The sequence below is a fragment of the Manacus vitellinus genome, unplaced genomic scaffold (genome assembly GCF_001715985.3).
Source record: "Manacus vitellinus isolate BGI_N305 unplaced genomic scaffold, ASM171598v3 scaffold_2_pilon, whole genome shotgun sequence".
NCBI lineage: Eukaryota > Metazoa > Chordata > Aves > Passeriformes > Pipridae > Manacus > Manacus vitellinus.
In genome coordinates, this window is record NW_021940208.1 from 47577572 (window position 1) to 47598987 (window position 21416).

Here is a 21416-nt window from a genome sequence, read left to right on the forward strand (position 1 = left end):
TTTCCTCATCTGTAAAACAGAGAGAATATTTTCCCACCTCAGTGAATTTTGGGGACCCGTAATGACTAAGGAGGTACTTGGGCACACTTATCACAACAGTCACACAGTTATTTTAGAGGGCTTAATTCGCTTTATTTTAAGATTAAAAACCAAAACAAAACCAAACAACTCCAAAAACAACCGAACAAAAAACCCGAAGAAACACCCACTACAAAACCCCTACATTCGCTCTTGGTACTTACATTATAGATAAAAGGACTGTGAAGTAGGCAGGAAAGACAGACAGAATCAGATATATGTGTGCACATCTGTGCACTGAAGTGCAAAATACCATCTTATTTAATTTATATCATAAACTAGCAGCTGTTGATAGAAAAATCAAGGCTTGGAGAGGTACTCAAGGGTTAAACCCTTCCTGAGAAGACTGTTTTTTCCCCTATTGTCAGGTGCTCTACAATCCCCCCTGAAGGAATTTCTCTCTCCTCATAAGGATATGAGGTCAGCTATTGTGAAATTCTCCTCCTAGAACCAACAAAAATAACAGAGCAACTATAAACTCTTCTAAGAGAAGGCCCAATGCCTTGTAAGGCTTCCACTGGGGAAAAAAGAACTAAATCCAAACAACAGCTGAAAAGACAGTGCAAGAATGAATAGAGGACAAAAAAAAAATCCTCAAAACAAATAGCATTTATATAAAGCAATTGAGTTAAGGCACAAACAACATACCAATGCATACAGGCAGACTTTTCTGTGTTCTCCTCAGGAAAAAAAGAAGGCTAGGACAATATATTACTGTACATTATTTTAAAAGGTAGTGTTTAGTACAGATAAACTAGAATGGGAAAACAAAAAAACTTATTTTGAAGGAAACAGAAACTTAAATGGGTTATAACTATGGAATAATAAAAAAAGAAAGCCAGAGCTTAAAGAGGTGATAAAAATAATACACTAGAAAAATACCAAGCTTAAAGAGCTACACGTTTCCGATCCAAAGGTTATGGAAACAGGAAGCAGCAACTGTAGTACTAAAGCCATATGCAGGTGCTGCAGCCCTGAATTAAAGTCTCTTCTGTAAGAAATATGGAACCTAAACATTACAATAACTCTGACTATAAAGAAAGAATAATCTTCTGTACCAAAAAAAGCATCTAATTTTATATTTGTTTCTGAAATAAATTTTCAGAGCCTCATGTAAGTGTGATGTTGGATGCTTACAGCTCTTCCAAGGAAACCTTGATTGTATGTACCACAATCCCAATTCATTTCCAAATACAGAGGTATCTGGAGCTAGATTATCACATAATAGTTTTTTGTGTATATGTGCTAAATTGATTAGTATCAGAAAGAATTAAGTCAGACAACCAATTTGGGTGCTAAAAGCTTGTTAACATATTCTGACTGGATCTTTTGATGTTAGCTACCCTAATAGATACAATTTGGTTTGCTTGTTCTCAGTTCATAAGCTTTGCTTCCTTCAGGAGTAGTTACTAGGTCAGACAGATCCTCAAAAAAGAAGGAGAGAGCATTCCTGAGCATGGTCAACTAGAAAAGTTTCAAGACTCCACGTTGCACCACACAGAAGAAAGAGGAAGTTACAGGAAAAAGTTTGGATTCTGCAACTTCAATAGAAAAGGTCATCAATTACAGTACTTGGGTGATTTAACAAAAATTTCTCCTTTACAGAACTCACAAAATTTATTGCAATATGCAAGTCCCTGATTTAACTGAAACAAAGTCTGCAAATGGGCTGAGGAAGTTACTTTTATTTTCTACTTCTTTCTATTTTATTTTATTCTAATTTCCACCACACTTCTGTAAGAACAAAATTGAAAAGCAAAAACCATGGCACTACAGGAATGATCCATGAACCTGCCAGGTCATTATAAATACAAACATCTTAAAATACATTCGCTTCATCACTTCTATTAAGCTGCTCTGGATTTTTTAAATATAAAAATAAAACTTAATTTCAGTATAACTAGATTTCTACAGAAATACTTAAGGACTTACCTGCATGCAATAAACCCATATAAAATATAATTAATTAGTAAAATTATAATAAAACATGCTGGATTGAAATAACATGTCCAGAGTTATATAGGCAACTTCAAGACAGTATCTAGATTGCTTATAAAAGCAGAAAATGAAGAAGCTCAATAACCATATTAATGAAAGAGCTTCTAAGCTTTGAAAGCATCACAAACTGACTGAAAGCTAGAAACCAGTGTCTTACCTTTACTGAAAGTTCATGTAGCTAACTTATGTTTAGTACTTTATATCCTAAATTGACATTTACTATATATATATATTACCTTGGCAATTTCAGGATAGTAGTTATCAAAACTACTTGATGAGCTTTCCAGTTTGCTTTGTTCATCATCTGAAATTATAAACCCACATTTTAAAATAAATATAAAAACCTAAAGTACTCACAAAACTCCATAGTAGAAATTATTTTTTTTATCTCCTACCCCCTCAAAAATGACAACTGTTAACATAAACAGGTTGTGGACAACTCTATCATTACATTTTGATGCAGTGACTTCTTGGAAGATGTAACTAATAACAAAAATCAGTATAGTAGCAGTTATTTGTAATCTTACCTAGAACACAGCTTTAGTATTAATTTTGATATCTGCACGGGGAAAGGGGATACTCAATACACAAAATTTACATTACTCTTTCCACTATGCATTGTAACTTGATTTCAAAACAAGTTCTCTCTGTTCATTAGGTTCCCAGCTCTACTCTCCAACAGCTACTGGATTTACAAAGCAACCATTCAGTTAGCTATAAGCATCTTACAGTTCTAAGGTCAAACGGGGACTACTGACTAAAATGTCTTTCACAGAGCTACAAGCTTCTCCTTTTCTGATCTGGCTTTGTTGTAAACACCATGCTAAATTCTGACAGTCTTCAAAGATGTGATATCTCACTTTAAACTGTAATGATCCCTTTAGGTACTTGTGCTATTTGTAAGAGAACAACCATTTTCCAGGTTCTTCTGGATATGCATATTGTTGGTTTCATACCAGCTTCCCTCCCCCCATCCATTCTCAGGCTAGAAACCCTGCTTACCTTCATGAGACTCTCCATTTCTTTTTTCTTGCATTGCAGCCTCAAAGTTAAGTTGAAGGATTTTGTTCAGAGTGTTTATCCACTCTTCCATTTCAAGTTCACTGTCAGCAGCTAGAAGATAACTACTCTTGTCTTGCATCTTGAGCTCGAATGCAAAACGTCTGACCTTATTATTCTATAAGAAAATAAAAGATCTGTGTAATATCTTTACATACTGTCTAATCAAATCAAAGAAAGTTAAACATATTTCAGATGTTTTATACAGAAATACACAGTTTCACATTTTGAACAAGTGCATTATAATTACACTTTTTTGTCTCTGACATTTGACCTTCTGAAGTCATTTGTACCACTGCAATAAGGGCAAGTAGGAAAGATAACAGCCCATTTTCTAGCTTCCCTTAATCATTCTGGTTGCCATCACCTTAAAAAAACCCTAAAAATCAAATTTCCAAGTATCAATTGTTTATGTACCCAGATCATCTGGAAATGAAGCTAACCAAGATCTACTAAAGAAAATAAATTAAAAAAGCAATCAACTCCATTAATATCTGAGTGACAACTGTATGCACATTGGGATTTTATACCAGAGATAAAATCATAACCAACATCAGCCCTGAATTGCTAATCTTATAAATATACATGAAGTTGGGAATCAGTTCCTCCTTTATTCCTCAACCATTACTGTCATCCTTTTTGCCCAATTTAAATCAAGCCTTCAAATGCTACCTAGCCTGACTCATGTTTCTGGGAATGAATCTTAAATGAAAATTCTGTATTATCATCAATTTAATTTTAAAAATTGATAATTCATTAGACAAACATTACAATAAACAATATGACAGACTTAATGGTTGGGGGATTTTTGTTTAAGTTAAATTAAATGCCAAATTATATTTTAGTTTCACTGTACTTCAGATTTTTCAATTAACAGACTAAGTACTGGTTGGCAAAACAGTCAGCTTTCTAGCAAAGATCAGTTTCTGTTAAGAAGGATACGAACAAATGTACTCCTGATCTATACAGATCTGTATGTATGGACTCCAGATCTATAGCAGTCTTACCAGCAGAAATCAGTGATGAAGTAAATGAAAAATCCAAAGAACAGTAACCTCTAACTTTCACAGAATAAAATCTTGACACAGGTGGTACATATCGCACTTCTCAGTTTTCACAAGACACTGAATTAGAGCAACTATGACTTTATATGTGGCTGTCTGTGTGAACAGTTACACTGCACATATTATGTGCTCCACATCGCTGATCAGAAAAGTCTCAATATACTTTAGTATTAAAACAATAACCCCAACAAAACAAAACCCAGAAACCCCAAAAAGTATTCTTGGAATTCCTGTCTCTTCATTTAAGTTTGGGGGAAAAAAAATCCACCCAAACCAAAAACCTCAACCAAACAAAACCCTGCTATTGCACAAATTCAGCATTCCTCTTATACAAGTATTGACAAAGGAGCATATTCTGCTGTATCTTCAGTGTCTGTTAGTGAAGTCAGTATTTTTCTCTCAGGCATCTACTGGCTTTGAAAAAATAATTATGCACATGTACTAAGTGAACTCAAAAACAGAAATGAGAAATGTTACAGGAATGAAATAGTAACTTATCTCCCCTCAGTGGAAAGACTAGCTCTGAAACAAGTAGTTTCATTCTGAGAACAAAAGCCTGGCAGCATGCCTACCTAAGAAAAACCATTTCTATGAATTCCATGTCAGACTACTCCAAAGTACCGTGGCCACTTTATTTTTCTCTTCCATTAAACAGAAATGCAATTTCTACCACTTTTTCCCCCATAAGAGTTTATAGTTGCTAATACAACACCAATAATAAGTAACAGTAAAACAATAAAATTAGATCAGTACATAATATAAAATAATAAAATTACATGTCTGGAATAGGGCCATTATGTATAAAATTTGATAATTCAAAATATTGTTTACTTGCTCCTCACCAACAATTCAAGTGAAGATAATAGCTATTTTCAAACCTCATTATTCTAGCCACTGAACGACTACTTGGTTTCTTAAAAGTGAGTATTAACTGGTTTTGATTTTGCATCTGATGCTGATTCTTAATTTAGTCTCAAATTTTTACATGCAGTTTTGAAGACCAGATGCCAAGACGAACACTGACGGTACCGTAAAATACAGTACAGTGTTTGAGACACAAGCCAGCTATTAATTCTAAAGCATCCAAAGGACAGTTTTACTCAAGAACAAAGGAACAGTAATAAGTTTTTTAAAAAAAAAAAGCAAGCTCCTGGAAGAGTCTGAGGAAACTTCAGGTTACTTGAATTGAACTGACGGAACAGAAAGTATGAACTTTCTACGAAAGTATGAATAAGAAAAAAGGAGATTTTCAGGTTTTAAACCCCAAAACCATAAAATCATAGAATGGTTAGAGGTTAGAAGGGGCCTCTAGTGGTCATTTCATCCAATCTCCCTCCTCAAGCATGGCCAACTAGAGCCAGTTGGCACAGGACCATGTCTAGGAAGCTTTTGAAGATCTCCAAGAATAGAGACTCCACAAGCTCTCTGGGCAACCTGTGCCAATGCTCAGTCACTCTCACAATGAAAAACTGATGTTTGGAGGGAACCTCCTGTGTTTCAGTTTGTGCCAACTGCCTCCAGTCCTGTCACTGGGCATCACTGAGCAGAACCTGGCTCTGTCCTCTTTGTACCCTCCCTTCAGGTATTTATATACGCTGACGAGACTACAATTGAGTTTAGGAACCCCTCTTTTGTTTGTTGGTTTGTTTTAAAAACACAAATCAAACTCATTTCAGTGGAGTTGGCCAGAATTGTACCTCTAAGGCAAAACAGTTTTTGTAAAATTGTATATAGAACTCGCAATATGGTTAAATTTATTACAGTTCTAAGATTTCAATGCAAATTGCCTATTAAATACGTATCAAAAACATCACTACAATATTTGGGGGGAAAAATCCTCTGTACAGCTGCTGTATCTCTTTGTTGAAATCAAACAACCTTATACTAAAAAAATATTATTTAAGAAATACATTTTTATTAAACTTCACCTACTTCCATGCAAGTTAAAAAAAAAAGTACTAAAACCCAAGGGTTTCTTCCAGGTATGCTGTGCTTAACAGAACAGTTACAGGCTGTACTATAAATACATAACAGAATCACAAGAAAAAGAAAAATAAGCTTTTCTTTGGCACTTGTTACTGACAAACATTTGACCAAAGCCCTTAACTTTTTAAAATAAAGAAAAGCACACAAAAGTAACAGTATAAAGGTCAAATGAAAGCATCTGGAAGGGTGACTGAATTTAATACAATTCCCACAACAAAAATCCCACACAAGAAGCTATGAAAAAAATTTTACAGCTCATGTTAGTACAGAATCCAACTGAAATGAACTTCAGTTTTGTGCTGTCATTAATTTGCCATGATTTAAGTTTTGGGTTCTTTGTGCGTTTGCCTTAAAATCTGGTTATCAACTAGTAATTTCTGTTCTTTTCAGAAGGATTTTAAAAATTCAGTCTCCTGCCCCTTGAAATCTTGTTCACTGCTTTTGCAAGATGCAGCATGTATATTTGTTCCTCTGCATAACAGGTACTTATCTACATATAAAAACATTTATCTGTATTTTGAAAGAAATTGCATTTACCATCAAATACAGAATTAACTGGAAAACAGGTATAATAATTATAATTACCTGAACTACTCCCATGCACGAATCTAGAAATATTGATCCTTTTGGTTCTTTTGATATTTTTTCATCTTTGTAGAAATTGAGATTATAGGATCCATCACCAAGTTGGATTAAGTGGAAAAATCTTCTTTTAAATGACTAGTGAAAAGAAAGTAGGAAAGAAAAGCAGTTACAACACCAGTATTAACCATCTTCATATTACAATACCCATAAGTGCTATTTACACAGTAGGTAATAGAAAAAGAGCTTTTATTTACAAATAACCTAATCAGTATCCTCAGAAAATAAAGCAGAAATGATTAATTAAAAGAAAATTAACTTTTTAAAAATTAAAATTTTTTCCTGATTTATGTATAATAACAGGATAGCAAGATTTCAGATATATAAATTACATAAAAGTTTCCCTCTTTCATGTCGCACAATTTTTTCTAGAACTAACCCACATACAAATTCACTTTTCAAAGGCACAGGGACGTTTAATATTGGTGTTCAGTTTTTTACCATGCATAAGACATTCTTAAACTTACTCTCATTGTCACACTGATTGCACTATTCATGTTGCCTTTGTGCAGCCATCCTTGTTTTGTTATTCCACCCTTTTGAGACCCAAGAGATGCTGCATCCTGGAGATGAAAAAGGAAGATGGGGGAAGGAAAAAAAAGGTCAAGTTTTGTATCACAGTCTGAGTAGTATCTATAAAAAATTTCAGAAGTCACTTTAGAAGCTGGAATAACTACGTTCATAATGTAATGATAATGTACCATGAGTCCCTGCTGAAATTCTGCAGCTTTCTAATTATTTCATTTAAAGACCTGGGGTGAAATCAACCTAATCTAACTTTTAATATGTAATCTGGCCACTTATACAGGCTTTCTCTATGGCCAGAAGGATGATCCAGCTTATAGATAGCTAAATGTTAGTCAAGATAAATCCCACTGCAATAGTGGAATGAGGAAACGCTCAAAACATTTACTTACATTGACTTTGTAACCTTTTTCATATATTCTAATCTTAAAGTACATGAACTTTTACCAATTTCTATTGCCAAAAAGAACAATGTAAATACATGCCTCTCCAAAACTTCAATCGAGATTTCTCAAATCATTTTGTTTTATATGCAGTACTTCAAAGACATTACTTACTTAAAAATTTACAGAGAACTAAGTCTTGAATTCTTGAATTGGATTTGCCCTTTTACAGATCAGAATCAGAGCTTTATAAAGAGAACAGGACCAAACTTGGCACCAATGGCAAGTTCACAAACAGTAGATCCAATGCATGCATCACACATCACACCTGTATACCTGTATACTATGCCTGCATACCACACCTATCTGCCAGTTGATGGAAATAAGTAACTGCATTGAAACCCTTAGGATGTCAATAACTACCAAAACCCAGCACACTGCTATCAAATCAGATCAAGAAGCCAGATTTATAATTGCCACAGAATAAATATTAAGTCACCAGTTCCAAGTAATCTTTTAGAGCACTCCCAAGCTGACTTTACCATGGTTTCCAGTTGACATAACCAATTTTGAAACAAAACCATTAATGAATTAGACATGTAGGAAGATTTTCAACCATCTAGAAGATAAATACTCCTGGTAATTTATTACCCAAACATAATAATATGACTTAGTTTTTGGAACTAAATCAAGGAACGTTCTGTAAAAAGTTACTAGGTAATTTATTTACAGCTTATTTAGTTTGTCTAGCTTGCATATTCATATGCATATGCACATGTGAACTTCAAAAAACTGAACAGAAGGCAAAAGATGCATCAATCTGTTCCTTCAAAATTGATAATCAGCTTGGCACTATGGCAGTTAAGCCCATTAAGGATGACATGGTCACCAACTATCAGAGCATCTGATAGAATGCCTCAAAAGCATACACCAGAAATACTCAGTAAATTTTCATTTGCCTCAGTGAGTCTCACTGTCCAAGCAATACAGTGGTCTTGTTTCATATTTTTCAAGTCATTAGTCTCCACCCTTATTGTATTACCTAGATAACCATTTTTCTTGTAAAAGAATCAAGATACAGAGATAACTTAAAACATGGGGTTTCCAACTATGATTCTTCACCCAGCATGAATTCACTCTAAAGGAAAAGGTGATGTAAAACCACCTTTACAGGTGTTGAGATGATGAGTAGATCATGAGTTACTGTCAAAATTTGGCACAAAACAAACAATGGTTATCTATAACTTCACAAACCAAACATAGGATCATCTGACATTACAAAAACTCCAACATTACCTGTGTAAATAAAAATTAGGATTTAGCTCCCTTAAGACTCTTTTCCCAATTCCCAGCCTCTGAGGCGCACGGTTTCCCAACTCTGCTGAGCTGCATGCTGTTTTCTAACAATAAAACTGATCATCATTTGGGCTTCTCCAGTTACACCATATCTTTCCGTCAGGCGTAACTCCTGCCTACAGAGCCAAAAAGCTACTGAACCTTTCCAGCTGACCATCTGTTAATACAAAGGAACCCAGAGTCCAGTTGTTAACACATGACTCTTACATTGAAATCATACTTCCTGTTTCCAGCTGGTAAGGTAATTTCCTCACTTTTATCATAACTGCTGCACACTGTGCTTAAGTTTTTTTAATTATCTTTCCCACAAACCTGGCTTCAAACTTTACTTCAACAGCAACTGTTTCAACAAAAACAAGCCCATATCTTGATCACATAGTAGATTTAAAAATTCCGTTTACAAACATCAACCTGATGGCCTGATAGCCCAAAATAGTTTTGGATAGGTAATTCTCTCCTTTTTAAAGATGCATGATTAAACTAATCTCTATCTGATTTTCCTCCAAGTTTTAATCACTTGTAGCTTCTTGTTTTCGATCATTCTCATAATAAATCAGCTTTCTTCAAACATAAACAAAAGTGAAACAAAAAGAAGACCAAACAACTTTCAATCTAAGATTTGCATCTGTGCTTTTTGGCATAGAAAGATGTTAATGTTTGAAAGAAAAACCTCTTGCATTAATTCTTCCCTCGATGAAAGAATTTATGGTGTCCCCCCACCCTATTGTCCCATTAACTTCCCTTTTCTTCCTAGCATGCTTTTCTCTTGTGTTTATACTTCAAGTTCCTCAAAGAGTAGCAGACCTGTTCTCCAGTGACTGCACTTTGGAAAGAGATACTCTGTTCTTGCCTGTTCTAACAGGAAACTGGACAGAAGGAAACAGGAAGAACTTTCCCCTTGTACTTCCTATTAAAATACATACCACTTGCTAATAGTCAAGTTATAGTTTTTCAGTGTTTAACTAACTCTAGCCGTAAGTATATTTACTAGTAACAATTACAGTCAATTATATATTAATTTAGTTTTTTAATGTTTAACTCGCTGTTTTCTAAAACACTTCTGTTATCAGAAATATTATCACAGTAAAAAATGCCAAGTCTTTTAAATTTCAGTATAGTAGAAATCATCACTATTGCCATCCTACATATAGAAAGTTTTGGATACAGATGCATGAAATTATTTGGCCAAATATCACAGTTCAGATTAATAGCAGTGCTGGATAAATGGCATCCCACGACTACCTGTTCAGGAATCTATCTACTCAATGAATTTCCCAACCTACTTCAGCTTTAATTATTTCATGTGTAGCAGCTTTCAACATCAGGAATTTAGAAGCAAAGTAATTGTCAAGAGGTTAAACTATAAAAAAGAAAAATTATTTTAATTCTTTTTTGAGAGGTAAGAGTTCAAGTACTTGTCAGAAAAGAAAACAGTGGCATTTAAGCACTGTGTTTCAAAACAGGGTGTGGTAAAAAAAAATAAATCACAAAAATAACAGAGGCAGTTGCTGAAAAAAGTCTTTGTCATTTGAAATATACTGGAAAATTGCTTGAGGCTATACATCTCTGGTTTCCCTAAGCCTAAAAGAGAAAATACTTAAAGTTTTAGATAAGTTTTTAAGATTTTGTTTCCATGATAGCTCTCCAGTTCTTACCCTATACTCAGATTTATGACAAACTAATTTTAACTCACACTGTATGCTATTTAAGTGCGTGTGCTGTCATGGTGGAACACATGCACCTATGATTTTACTCAACTTCATAATTAAACCGCATGAAACATTTCTTTCTGTAAATCTCTCTTACGCAGACACAGTATAAGACATGACAGATTTTATGAAAGGGGAAGGATTATACACGACTAAGTATTAAAACTTCAATTTCACAATCTGTCAAACCTCTATTTACATGACAGACCTCAGGAGAACAAGGCCATTTGAAAGGAGATAGAGATTAACTTGAACTACTGCACTGGGAAACAAATTAGCTATTTTATGTGTCTCATTTACTGACACTAACACTTAATCAAACTCGCAACATTCTTTAATGAAAACATGAGAAAGTAAGGAATTATGATTATCTCACCTCATCTTTATCTGCTTCTTCATCCACTTCATATAAATGAACAGGAAGCTTCTCTGATTTTGTCCCTTTACTAGGAAAGAAAAACCTTCTGAAGTACTAGGAATTTTGTGATTAGTTACATATTTTATAGCTGCAAAAATTAAGATCTTCTTTTCCTAACTGAAGAGGCAAAGGCACAAGAATAATTAAGTAAAAGCATGTAATTTTCGTTAAGTATATTTCTTAGACATCAATTTTCCTCATTTGTACATCCGCCCACAGTCTTTCTTTCGTTCTGCTTGTCACTGTCCTAATGTGTAACCGAAGAGAACAAGTGCTTTCTCATTCACTGCATTCCTCATATCTCAGGAGCAAGAATTCATACCTGCAACCATTGGTTCCTTGCCAGACAATGCATTTATTTAAATTCCTATTGACTATTGTGGTTTCTATTAAGGGCAAGTAAAAAACAGATACTGACTTGTACAAAACCTGTGAGGGTATCAGAACTTCTCATAGGGAAAGATAACTATTTCTTAACTGATAGATGCAGGAGAGTAGTTAGGGAAGACACAGATCTTCCAGAGTTGGGGTATTCAGAGTATTTAGCCATTATCAAACATTTTAAGTTAAGTTTCTAATCTCTATACTCTCCCTAGAAAATATTGAAAAAGTATGAAAAGATTTCTCTAGCAGATGGTTTAGAATGTCTGTAACAGATGTAGATTAAGCTTTTACTTTGAATTATCCTGTGAAAACCTGCTCTAACCATCTTGGTTAGGTTCTATTCCCTGAGCTCCTAAAGGGAGTTCCAAAAGCTGCCTTTGAAGCTATGGAAACAGGATATTACCATTTTAGTTTCATCTAAACATTAGTCTGTTTTAGTTATCATACTTAAAATCACATTGTCAATGAAACAGTGTCTTGTTTTGACTTGCCTATTAGTAAGGTAATACTACTACAGTACCTTTCCAGAAAATGCTTGAAGAAGACTTTATGGTTCAAGTTCATCAATGTAAATTCCACCCAACAAATCTTTATCATCTCTACTGACTACTAAACATTGATATAGCATATTTCAGTTTACACATTACACATATTAATATACTTCTGTAATAAATAAGTTTATATTAAATACAGTTAAAGTTCCTTCACAAATTCAATTTATTATACCATTACATAACATACTTACTTTGGAAGCTGTCGAAACTCCCCTGAGTAATCTTCATATCTATAGTTAACAACATGCCAGTCTGAATTGTAGGTTTTGATGCACTGTTTTAATGAAAACCAAATATCAGTATTAACTGGAAAAGGATTAAAGGCATTCACTAGGCACAACACAAGAAAACCTCCTAAAATATGGTTGTTTATGAACTACTATGGTTACATGTCAACCTCTGCAAATTCTCTACACTTTCTTTCTTTTGCCAATAGCCTAATGCAATATAGCTTTTTGGAACAAATTATATGTTTCAATGGAATGTTATCATCCACAAGACATGTATTTTATAAAACCAGAATATGGTGAATGCACTCAGCATCTGGATTAACCATCTTCAGTTGTCCAAAAAGTTAAAGCAGCATTTCACTACAGCTGAAAAAGCAACTCAGCCTTTAGAAAACTCAAATTCAATTTCACATGTACAGATACAGAAAAATAAAAACATCTTTTCCTTAAATTTATACTTCTAGTGCAATTAAATTAACATTTAAATTTAAACTCTGCGCTTGCAGTGGTTGAAAAGCAATTATGTCATTAAATTCTGATCTAGATTACAGGAAATACCATTTCACTCCACCCATATTGTCATAGCATAAAAGTACTGATTTATCTTGGCTTTGAACAAAGTAACATAAAACTGACAAAATCTGTTGACAGAAACCATTCTATGCAACATTTTATGTTATACAAATAAACCTACATGTACACTAACACAGTATCTAAGAAATCACAAATATTTTCTTTCTATTTCAAAATACAAGCTTAATACTAGCCAAGCAATTGGTTCTGCAGAAACTCAATTAACTACATCAATTACCTATGCCATTCCTCCCTTCTTGTCTATCCCCTTTAATTTTATCTTAGAAATGTTTAGGTATAAAGGATATGTATCACTGTGAATAAATCACTTAGAGGTAGATTCAGCTATTTGGAACTCCTTCAATTTTACTGGAATTACAACAGCCATTTACTTGTTTTAGATGTTAAAATATCATCTTAAAACATATCAGTAAAAAAACAGTAGATAATACAAAAAAGACAAAAATTTTAAACCTTTCATTCCTTAAAGGCTTCCACAAAACCCTAAATGAAATGGAACCACATAGAACCAAAGGAATGACAGCATAAGCAAACAGTTTTGAGAAACTTTAGGTTCAAGATTGTTTCTTCTACATACAGCATACAAGTTGAGCAGTCATAATGAATTTTGGCCTCTGCAAATGTTACAGTTATGAATACCTCCATTCCAGCAAACTGTACATGATTATTATGAACAAACTAAGAATGACTGGTGTGAGACAATCTATCAGGAAAAACAAGTCACAGCAATTCATTTGAGATTTACTAGTGGTCACAATATCACGTATGGAAATCATCCATGTTCATCTGGGAAAGCCAAAAGTATAAAGAAGGTGGAAGCGAAACATCTCCAAGAGCCAATTATAGATACAAAATAATTCAAAGCTATCCACTAACCCTTCTTTTCCAGTCACCAGTGGAAAACAGTTCTAAGTTTCCCTGGAAGTTTTCCCTTGAAATCATTGACAAGTAAAAGGCAATAAATATTTAATTTTTTTCAGAGCTTATTTTCCTGTTTGTTTTTTAAAATAGTAAATGAAGTAGAAGAAAAACAATTCAGGTATAATATCATTATTACACACAGCCACATGCAATTTCAATTTTACCTCAGTTACAAACAAGCTTTGAGCTTCCTTCTCTGCATTTTCAGGAACTGTTGAATGAATGTATCGACTCTGCCGCTGCAATAATGCTGTCTGGTAGGCAACAAAAGCAATTAATGAAACTTGTAACTAAAGGAAAGATGACAAATTATGGCAACACTCAGTTATATCTAACAAAGAAAAGCTCAGCAGAAAACATCCTGTGAATATGATGTTTCAGAATAGCCAATTAATGAGAATTTACTACATATAAAAACCATTACTCAAGCAAAATAAGAAAAAAAACCCACAGCAAAATAACAGGGTAGTTCAATTGCAGATCTCAGCTGGCAAAAAAATGAGACTTGCACTGTTCAACTGCAGGTTCAGAGAGAATGCCTAGATCCCTGAAGTATATATACACTTCAGCCTATCAAGTCAGAACTTATTCCTATTCTATGCCACTGTTCAGAGCAGCATAGAAAGGCTGCCAGAGAACAGGCAATCTGTGACCAGGAAATTCTGCTTCTCAGACCAGTGCTCAAGTCAGCCTTAGTGTACTTTAAATTTTTAACTGCAAATGATGAAAGCTTTATAAAATCTTCTGGACCCCAAATGAAAATAACTACACAGCAACAGAAATTGTTTTGCACCACGTGGAAAGGAATCTTATAGCTTAAGTCATCAAAGGTGAACAAGAAAGTTTACATAGCCTGGACCTGGAAGGGGGTTGTGGTCCCTCACTTGTTAGCTATATTCCACACATTGAGGCACCAGGAAGGATCAGATAAAAATATGGAAGAAAAAAACTCCACGTTATTGTCAAAAAGAAAGGGTACATAAATCCATTACCTTTACTCATCTCTGTTGTTGAGAGTTTGATCCATAAGGTGATTATTTTTGTCATTACCAAAGCCTCACTCTGTTAACTGGGGAGGGTATTTGAAGGTAGAATATTCAATTACAGTAAAGATTGAAAGGAAAAAAAATCATCCCACAGTCATGGTCAAGTTATTCATCTAGTCCAGAACACTGAAAAGTGACAATGCCAACTCCTTAGGTGGGAGAGTTGGGGAGGTAGCAAAAGCAGAAACCATAAACCCAGAAATATTTCATGGGACCAATAAATCTTGCACTGTACCGTTAAAAAACAAACAAAAAACAGCACCAGGAACATTTCACTAAGTCAACCAAGGAGTACTTGCTACTCGAAACCTGATGGAATATGGATAGTGAACCTGTCCACAATAAGTGCAGACTGTGATGGATATTCTTTCTGTCACAAGGTCACGTGAGACTTAGAGTTACTGTGTTCACAGAAGCTCATGTTCAAGATGCAGTGACAGAAATTGTTCTAGAAGACTCATTGGAAAAGATGGCAGCTGTATGAGAGGTCATGCACTTAAAACAATGATATGTCAGAAGCAGCTTATCACTTCTACAGGAAGTGTCAGAAGCTGTATTATAATTTCCAAACTAAATTGAAGCCTTGATTTAGAATAGTTGCCTAAAGACTCAAGGAAAAACACAGAATAGATTTTAAAGGAAAAAAGTCATAAATAAATTTCTTAGAACATTTCAAAATGGTTATTTGACCAGTTTACTTTGTGCTCTTTAAAATGAGAGCATTACTTGGACTTTTTTTTGCTTTTCTTCTACAGAAGATGTGCCTTCTCATAGAATGACCTGGATTTAGTTTCATTTCTGCAAAGCTGGCATAAAATCTATTTTCAGAAGTACTTAACTTGTACTAAATAAAAGCCAAGAGCTTTAAATGAAAGTGTGTTAAATCCATATGGCTCAAACCCAAAAGTAATGAATGTCTAAGCTAAGCACCAAAATGCCTTAAAAATAACACTGGGATAACTTTGTGAAGACAAATTTAATTTGGGTGGAATATACCCACATTTTATTTGCTACATGTAAACTTAGCCTGTATTGGGATTATTTGGCAGGACAAGGGGGAATGGATTCAAACTGAAAGAGGGCAGGTTCCATTCCTGGCAGTGTTGAAAGTCAGGCTGGATGGGGCCCTGAGCAACCTGGACTAGTGGGAGTGTCCCTGCCCATGGCAGAGGGGTTGGGACTAGATGACCTTTAAGGTCCCTTCCAACCCCTTAACATTCTATGATTCTGTAAAACCTGTAAATATGATTATGAAAAACTGCACAGGGTTAAAAGGTTTAACTTGTAAAAAAAAAAAATAAGCACTTAAGGTTTTCTGTCCTCTGACTTAGTAATATTTTCTTAATACATTGAATGACAGATCTAAATGCTTTGTGTTGTTGGAAACAAGCTAGATAGATCAAAGCAGTACTGAAGAATCGTGTGTACAATAAAAATATTTGGAGTAAGTTTGTGCCAGCCAGTGTTCCAAAGAAACAAAAGTCTGATAATGCAGTTTGGTAGAAGAAACCAGTCTTCATATAAATCAAGTATAAAATGCTATATTCCAAAACTGTGACTACTTGAAGGAAATCTGATGTAACACACACTTTAATGACTACCATGATGAAAATCTGACCACAGAATCAAAACAAAGGATGACAGTTTGTGACAAAATTCAGTCATTCTCTTTTAAGGATCAGATTGAGAACCATGGACTAGCTTCATTCATACAGGCCTGAGGATAAGAATTGCAGAAGAGGTCACATGAAATAGCATTTGAACACTTCAGACATCTCCCCAGACTGCCCAAACAAAATGCCTGAGGATATTCTTGATAGGTTTGTTTCTTCTGATAATTCAGAGTTGTTCACCAAAATGACCCTGATAAGTGAACTAGTCAATCAGATAAGATAACTGGACTCCTCTTGAGCTATGATACTGAAGAGGCACAGTATAGAAGGGGATTTGGGTAGTGTAGCCTATTCCTGCTCTTCAGTCCCAAAGCCAACACCTGGTATAGGGCATCATCATGAGTGATCCAGTGTTTGAACATCAGTATCAGTACAACTTCTTCTGCAAGAAGTCTTGCTTCCAGTACTTTAAACTTTCAATTAAACACATGAAACCCAAACTATTCTAAATACCTGTAGCTTCCCAAACCCCAAATTTTTTAGCTCAGAGTGGGAAGGCTACAAATAGAGTAATTCATGTAGGAAACAATGAAAAAGAAGCCCTCAGACTATATTATAAATAGAGTCCAGGTGCATTCAGGTCAGAGAAAATTCATTAAAAGTTCAACATGCAATTTATGGGACTTCAGATGCCCTTCTGTAGAAATACAACAACTAATCACCAACCTTCCCCATGATAAACAAGCTTAGCTTCAGCTACTTGGCTGAATAACATTAATTTACAGAACGTTAAGGTGCCTGCATACTTGGCAAACACAGATATTTTGACTGCAGGTATGGGCATGTGTGTAAGAGACTTTCCTCGCTATTTACTCTAACTCCAGTTTCTAAGATGCTTCATAGTTATCCTAACTAAATCTACAAGAAGATTACCAAAAAAAAGAGTATACTTAAATAAACTATTTATTTAGATAAACAGGTAATTTAAAGAGAAATACAACAAGACAATCACAAATCTTGGTTAAGTCTGGCTTAGTCAAGTCAGAACCCTGTTATTAAGGGCATATTTTGCCAAACCCCAGTTTTGGCTGGAAGCATGCAGTTCAGACTAGCAGATTGCATTTGAACAGGTTCATGCCCTTCATTACTAAGAAGGGGAGGAAAAAAATCAGTTTAAGAATTAAAGAATAACAAAAAGCAGATGCTTTTTTTGAACATCGGAAAGGGAGGGGAGAACATCTAAAAGTGACTGATCATCTACTTCAAAAGGCAATAAAATTGCTGAGTTGCAGAAGCAGACTTTATAATCTGAACAGATGAAGGAATTGTGCTATTTCTTCTTCTGTACCCAACAGAATAAATTAAGCAGTGTAATGGGACTCATGGCAAAGAGTTTGTGTGGGGTTTTTTGCAGCTAAAGAGCACTGAGAAACAACAGATAGGAAGTTATCATCTCACATCTACTCCTGCTAAAAACTTGTCTTTATCAAAAAATAATAATAATAAGGAAGTGGGGGCAGGGGAAGGGAGGGGAAGGATTAAATTACCTGAAAGTCATCATAAGGGAACAGTAGCATCTCACGTAAAGGATCATTCAAAATCTGTGTTTTCCTCTGAACAATGACATTTTCATAGTCTATCGGTTCTATGAGCTTTGGTTTTGCCTGGGGGGAAAAAGAAAAAGGCAAAATAAATTCAGGTATATTGAGGAAAAATGACAGTTGTTGACTCATTTTAAGAAGTTACTCTTTTAAAGATTGGCAGAAATATATTTTGTCTACATCAAAAACATACAGTATTTGAAATGCAGACTTTATGTCATATCATATCATACAAATAAATCCAATTGATAATTAGAGACAAGGATGCTGTTTGCCTCAAAAGGAAGAAGCAATACTTCATAAAACACAACAAGGTAGAGCTTATCAGAATAATCATGTATGTATTCTCACAGAAAAAAAAAAAAAAAAGAAATTACTAGTCTCTTATGTTGGTGGTTGTCTTTGTTTGATACTGCCCTGAAAGCCCTGATCTGGGTTTAGCAGGAATGAAAACAATCTTAGAGCAGAGATCCAGCTTTCTTTTAATTCAGCAGTAACCTGCAGTAGGGGTAGACTAATTGACATTCCTCCTTCTCTTTAGTTTTTCCAAAATTCCCATAGGCTGTCTACTTCCTCTTAATTGCACAAGTAGCTTTCTTCAGTTACTAGGCATTGATTCAACATAAAAACCCCTTACCGCAGTCAAGGCATTACAGCTGCCTGTGCACAATCACATAGAGTAAAACCTTCACCCTGCCAAGCAATCTGTTAAGTGGTCAGGCAAAGCAGGTTTAGGCAGAGCTCTGAATGAGGCAGCACCGCCTCAGAGTGTGAAAACTAATGCAAAGCTGGAGTTACAATCGAGCTTGCACTTTCTGTAACTAAAATTGTGCACCACAGTATTGGACATAAAATTACAATTTTTTACAAGTAGTAATTATAAGAGAGTTTACAATTGATGCTTTCTTAAAGTCATTGGTACTAATTTCAATGTCAGGTATATTAAACATAACAGGAGCAGCAAGGGCAGCTTCTGCCATCGCTATAGGTAAACAGACAAGACAAGCTTTATACATAGTTTTGTATAACTCAAGATAATAATCTTTCAGATTCTAGTTGTACTGCACAGAACAAATATCTTTATCAGCAACCACTATTAATCATTAGTATATTAATAATATTCCTGAGAAACCTTAGAGGTGTTTTCTTTATCCAAAAGCGAACCAAATAAATTTTTCAAGGAATTAGGAAAGCTTTACTCAGAGAAAGTTACCAAATTTTCAGGCTTAGTTCACAGGCTACTCAAAAAATACTCAACATTCCCTCATATCTACCACACAGCAGTTTTACTGTTAGGAAAAATGTAAGAACATAACAAAGCATAACATCTGAACAGGCAAAAAAAGCAAAGTGTGGAAATAAATCTACCAAAGATTATGAACAAAATGTAGCTTTGTCAACAAAAATAACTACCATTTACAATCACACTGGAAGGATTTAGTTCATAAGCTATATAACAACATGATCAGCACAGACGAATACTTCTAGGAGCCATGGTGGAAAATTATGATGTTGAGTTTGACATCTTTCTCATCAGAGGAGATGGAGAACGGCTGTTCAGTTTGCTCTGTATTGTACTCTGACACGCTTTGAGACCTTAGCACCTAAACCCCAACTGATGCTACATCTTCTCCTCTTGTTCATGAACATGATTTATCACAAAGCCATGAACTAACACCAGTGTCCACCAGAAAAGGCTTAAGTTTATGTTTGTGCACCCATCTGAGTTGAAGTGATTGGACTATTTAGCTCAAAAAAGCATAAGAAAAGCAGGTAAACACAACCTAAGAAAAGGTTACATTCTCGCTAATGTTCTATTTACACAAAATATTATAGTTGCAAGAAAAATTGCTGTTAAGTTTACATTTGAGTGTTCAGACTGCTACAATGAATCTCCAACTAATGAAATGGCAAGCTTCCTCAGCACCTTCTTTACCCAACTATTTGAAACACTTCCTAGACACTGACTCTGCTAAATTAACCCTTCACAAAATTTCAGGTCGAGCAGCCCCCTCCAAGAGATTGTCATAATCAGTTCTGATTCCAAAGAAATTCCAGTAACTTCACCTACCCTCTCCAAGTCTTCACTAAGGAATAAATTTTCTTCCTTAAGCATGAGACAGGGATAACAGGGATAAAGGAAGAGCCTTTCAAATTTTACTGCTCTGTAAAGCAAGTACATGTTAACACATAATTCAGAAAAACAAGACACCCTTTGCTCTCCTTTCTCACACTTCCAGTGTAAGTAACAGGTCTCTCTCTACCTATCAGGCAAGCAAGAAGACCCTGCCAATCACTGAGCTTTTGAGCTCTTATGCGATACACTCCTATGTCAAAGCAAGGTTTAGAGACTACTAATATAGTGGCCAAGCCACTCCATTTGGTCAAGTTGGCCTTTACCACGTGACCACTCCTTCTCGAGGGTTTGTCAGGAGAAATGATACACAATATGCTCTGGTGGCAGGTTGGTTTGAGAGTGGTGCAGCATTACTGACCTTTAGGAGAAAGAAAAAAGAATACTGCAAATTAAACTGGGCCTAAAAAAGGAGCAGCAGAGAAAGACCATTTGATTTGTGTCTACAATCAGTTCTCATCGGTTAGCTAAAAAGATTTGGCTTCACAATTGGCTTAAGTTAATTGAAAGCAGGGCTGACACTAGAAGGACCCTCCCTCTCACAGCACGTTCCAGAGTCTTCTCACACTGATACCAGCAACTGAGCCAGAGCTTTTGTGACAGATTAGAAGGTGATCTAGCTTGAGGGAGTTCCTTCCAACCAGTGAGCTTTCAGCCAGATTGTGGCTCTGAAATGCTGATTAGATGGCTGTGTGACCACTTGTGGCAATTTGAGGAGCTTTTCAAAGGAGAGAATAAACATTTGTGTGGTCAATACAGTCAGAAAGTTCACATATCAGGACATCTACTATCCAAACTAGCGAGCAGTTAGATCACAGCACCAATTCCACAACTTGGTAGCAAGGGAAAGTTGTCATCTCAAAGGAGTAGTGGATTTTTACACGGTGCTGCATATGATCAGCATTCTCTTCCACTTCTCCCTGGTGCTGAAGAACTACATTCATCCTCCTGTTAGTTCTCTTGGGAAGATGATACATGAAGACTGGAAGAAAGCTAGTTCTGGATTCTCCCATTTTACCAGCAAAAATAGAGGAAAATGATTACTTTTAAAGCCAATGTAACTAAAATTATTTCATGGGCATGCACACACACATACAAATCACTTTTCTAACACATCTAAT

At 35.2% G+C, this 21416-nt stretch overlaps 1 protein-coding gene across 12 annotated transcripts in view; it reads right to left on the reverse strand.

The window, feature by feature from the left end:
* Nucleotides 1-21416, reverse strand: part of DOCK9 (dedicator of cytokinesis 9) — a 111215-nt gene that overhangs the window by 55836 nt on the left and 33963 nt on the right. For all 12 annotated transcript variants that reach the window (XM_029960985.1, XM_018071162.2, XM_018071159.2 and 9 more), the window contains exons 2-9: nt 18108-18224; nt 14066-14155; nt 12348-12430; nt 11177-11246; nt 7295-7390; nt 6771-6905; nt 3079-3253; nt 2313-2380 (exon numbers count right to left, since the gene is read on the reverse strand). In XM_029960985.1, coding sequence (XP_029816845.1) covers nt 2313-2380; nt 3079-3253; nt 6771-6905; nt 7295-7390; nt 11177-11246; nt 12348-12430; nt 14066-14155; nt 18108-18224 — 834 coding nt within the window. The remainder of the gene's footprint in view (nt 1-2312; nt 2381-3078; nt 3254-6770; nt 6906-7294; nt 7391-11176; nt 11247-12347; nt 12431-14065; nt 14156-18107; nt 18225-21416) is intronic.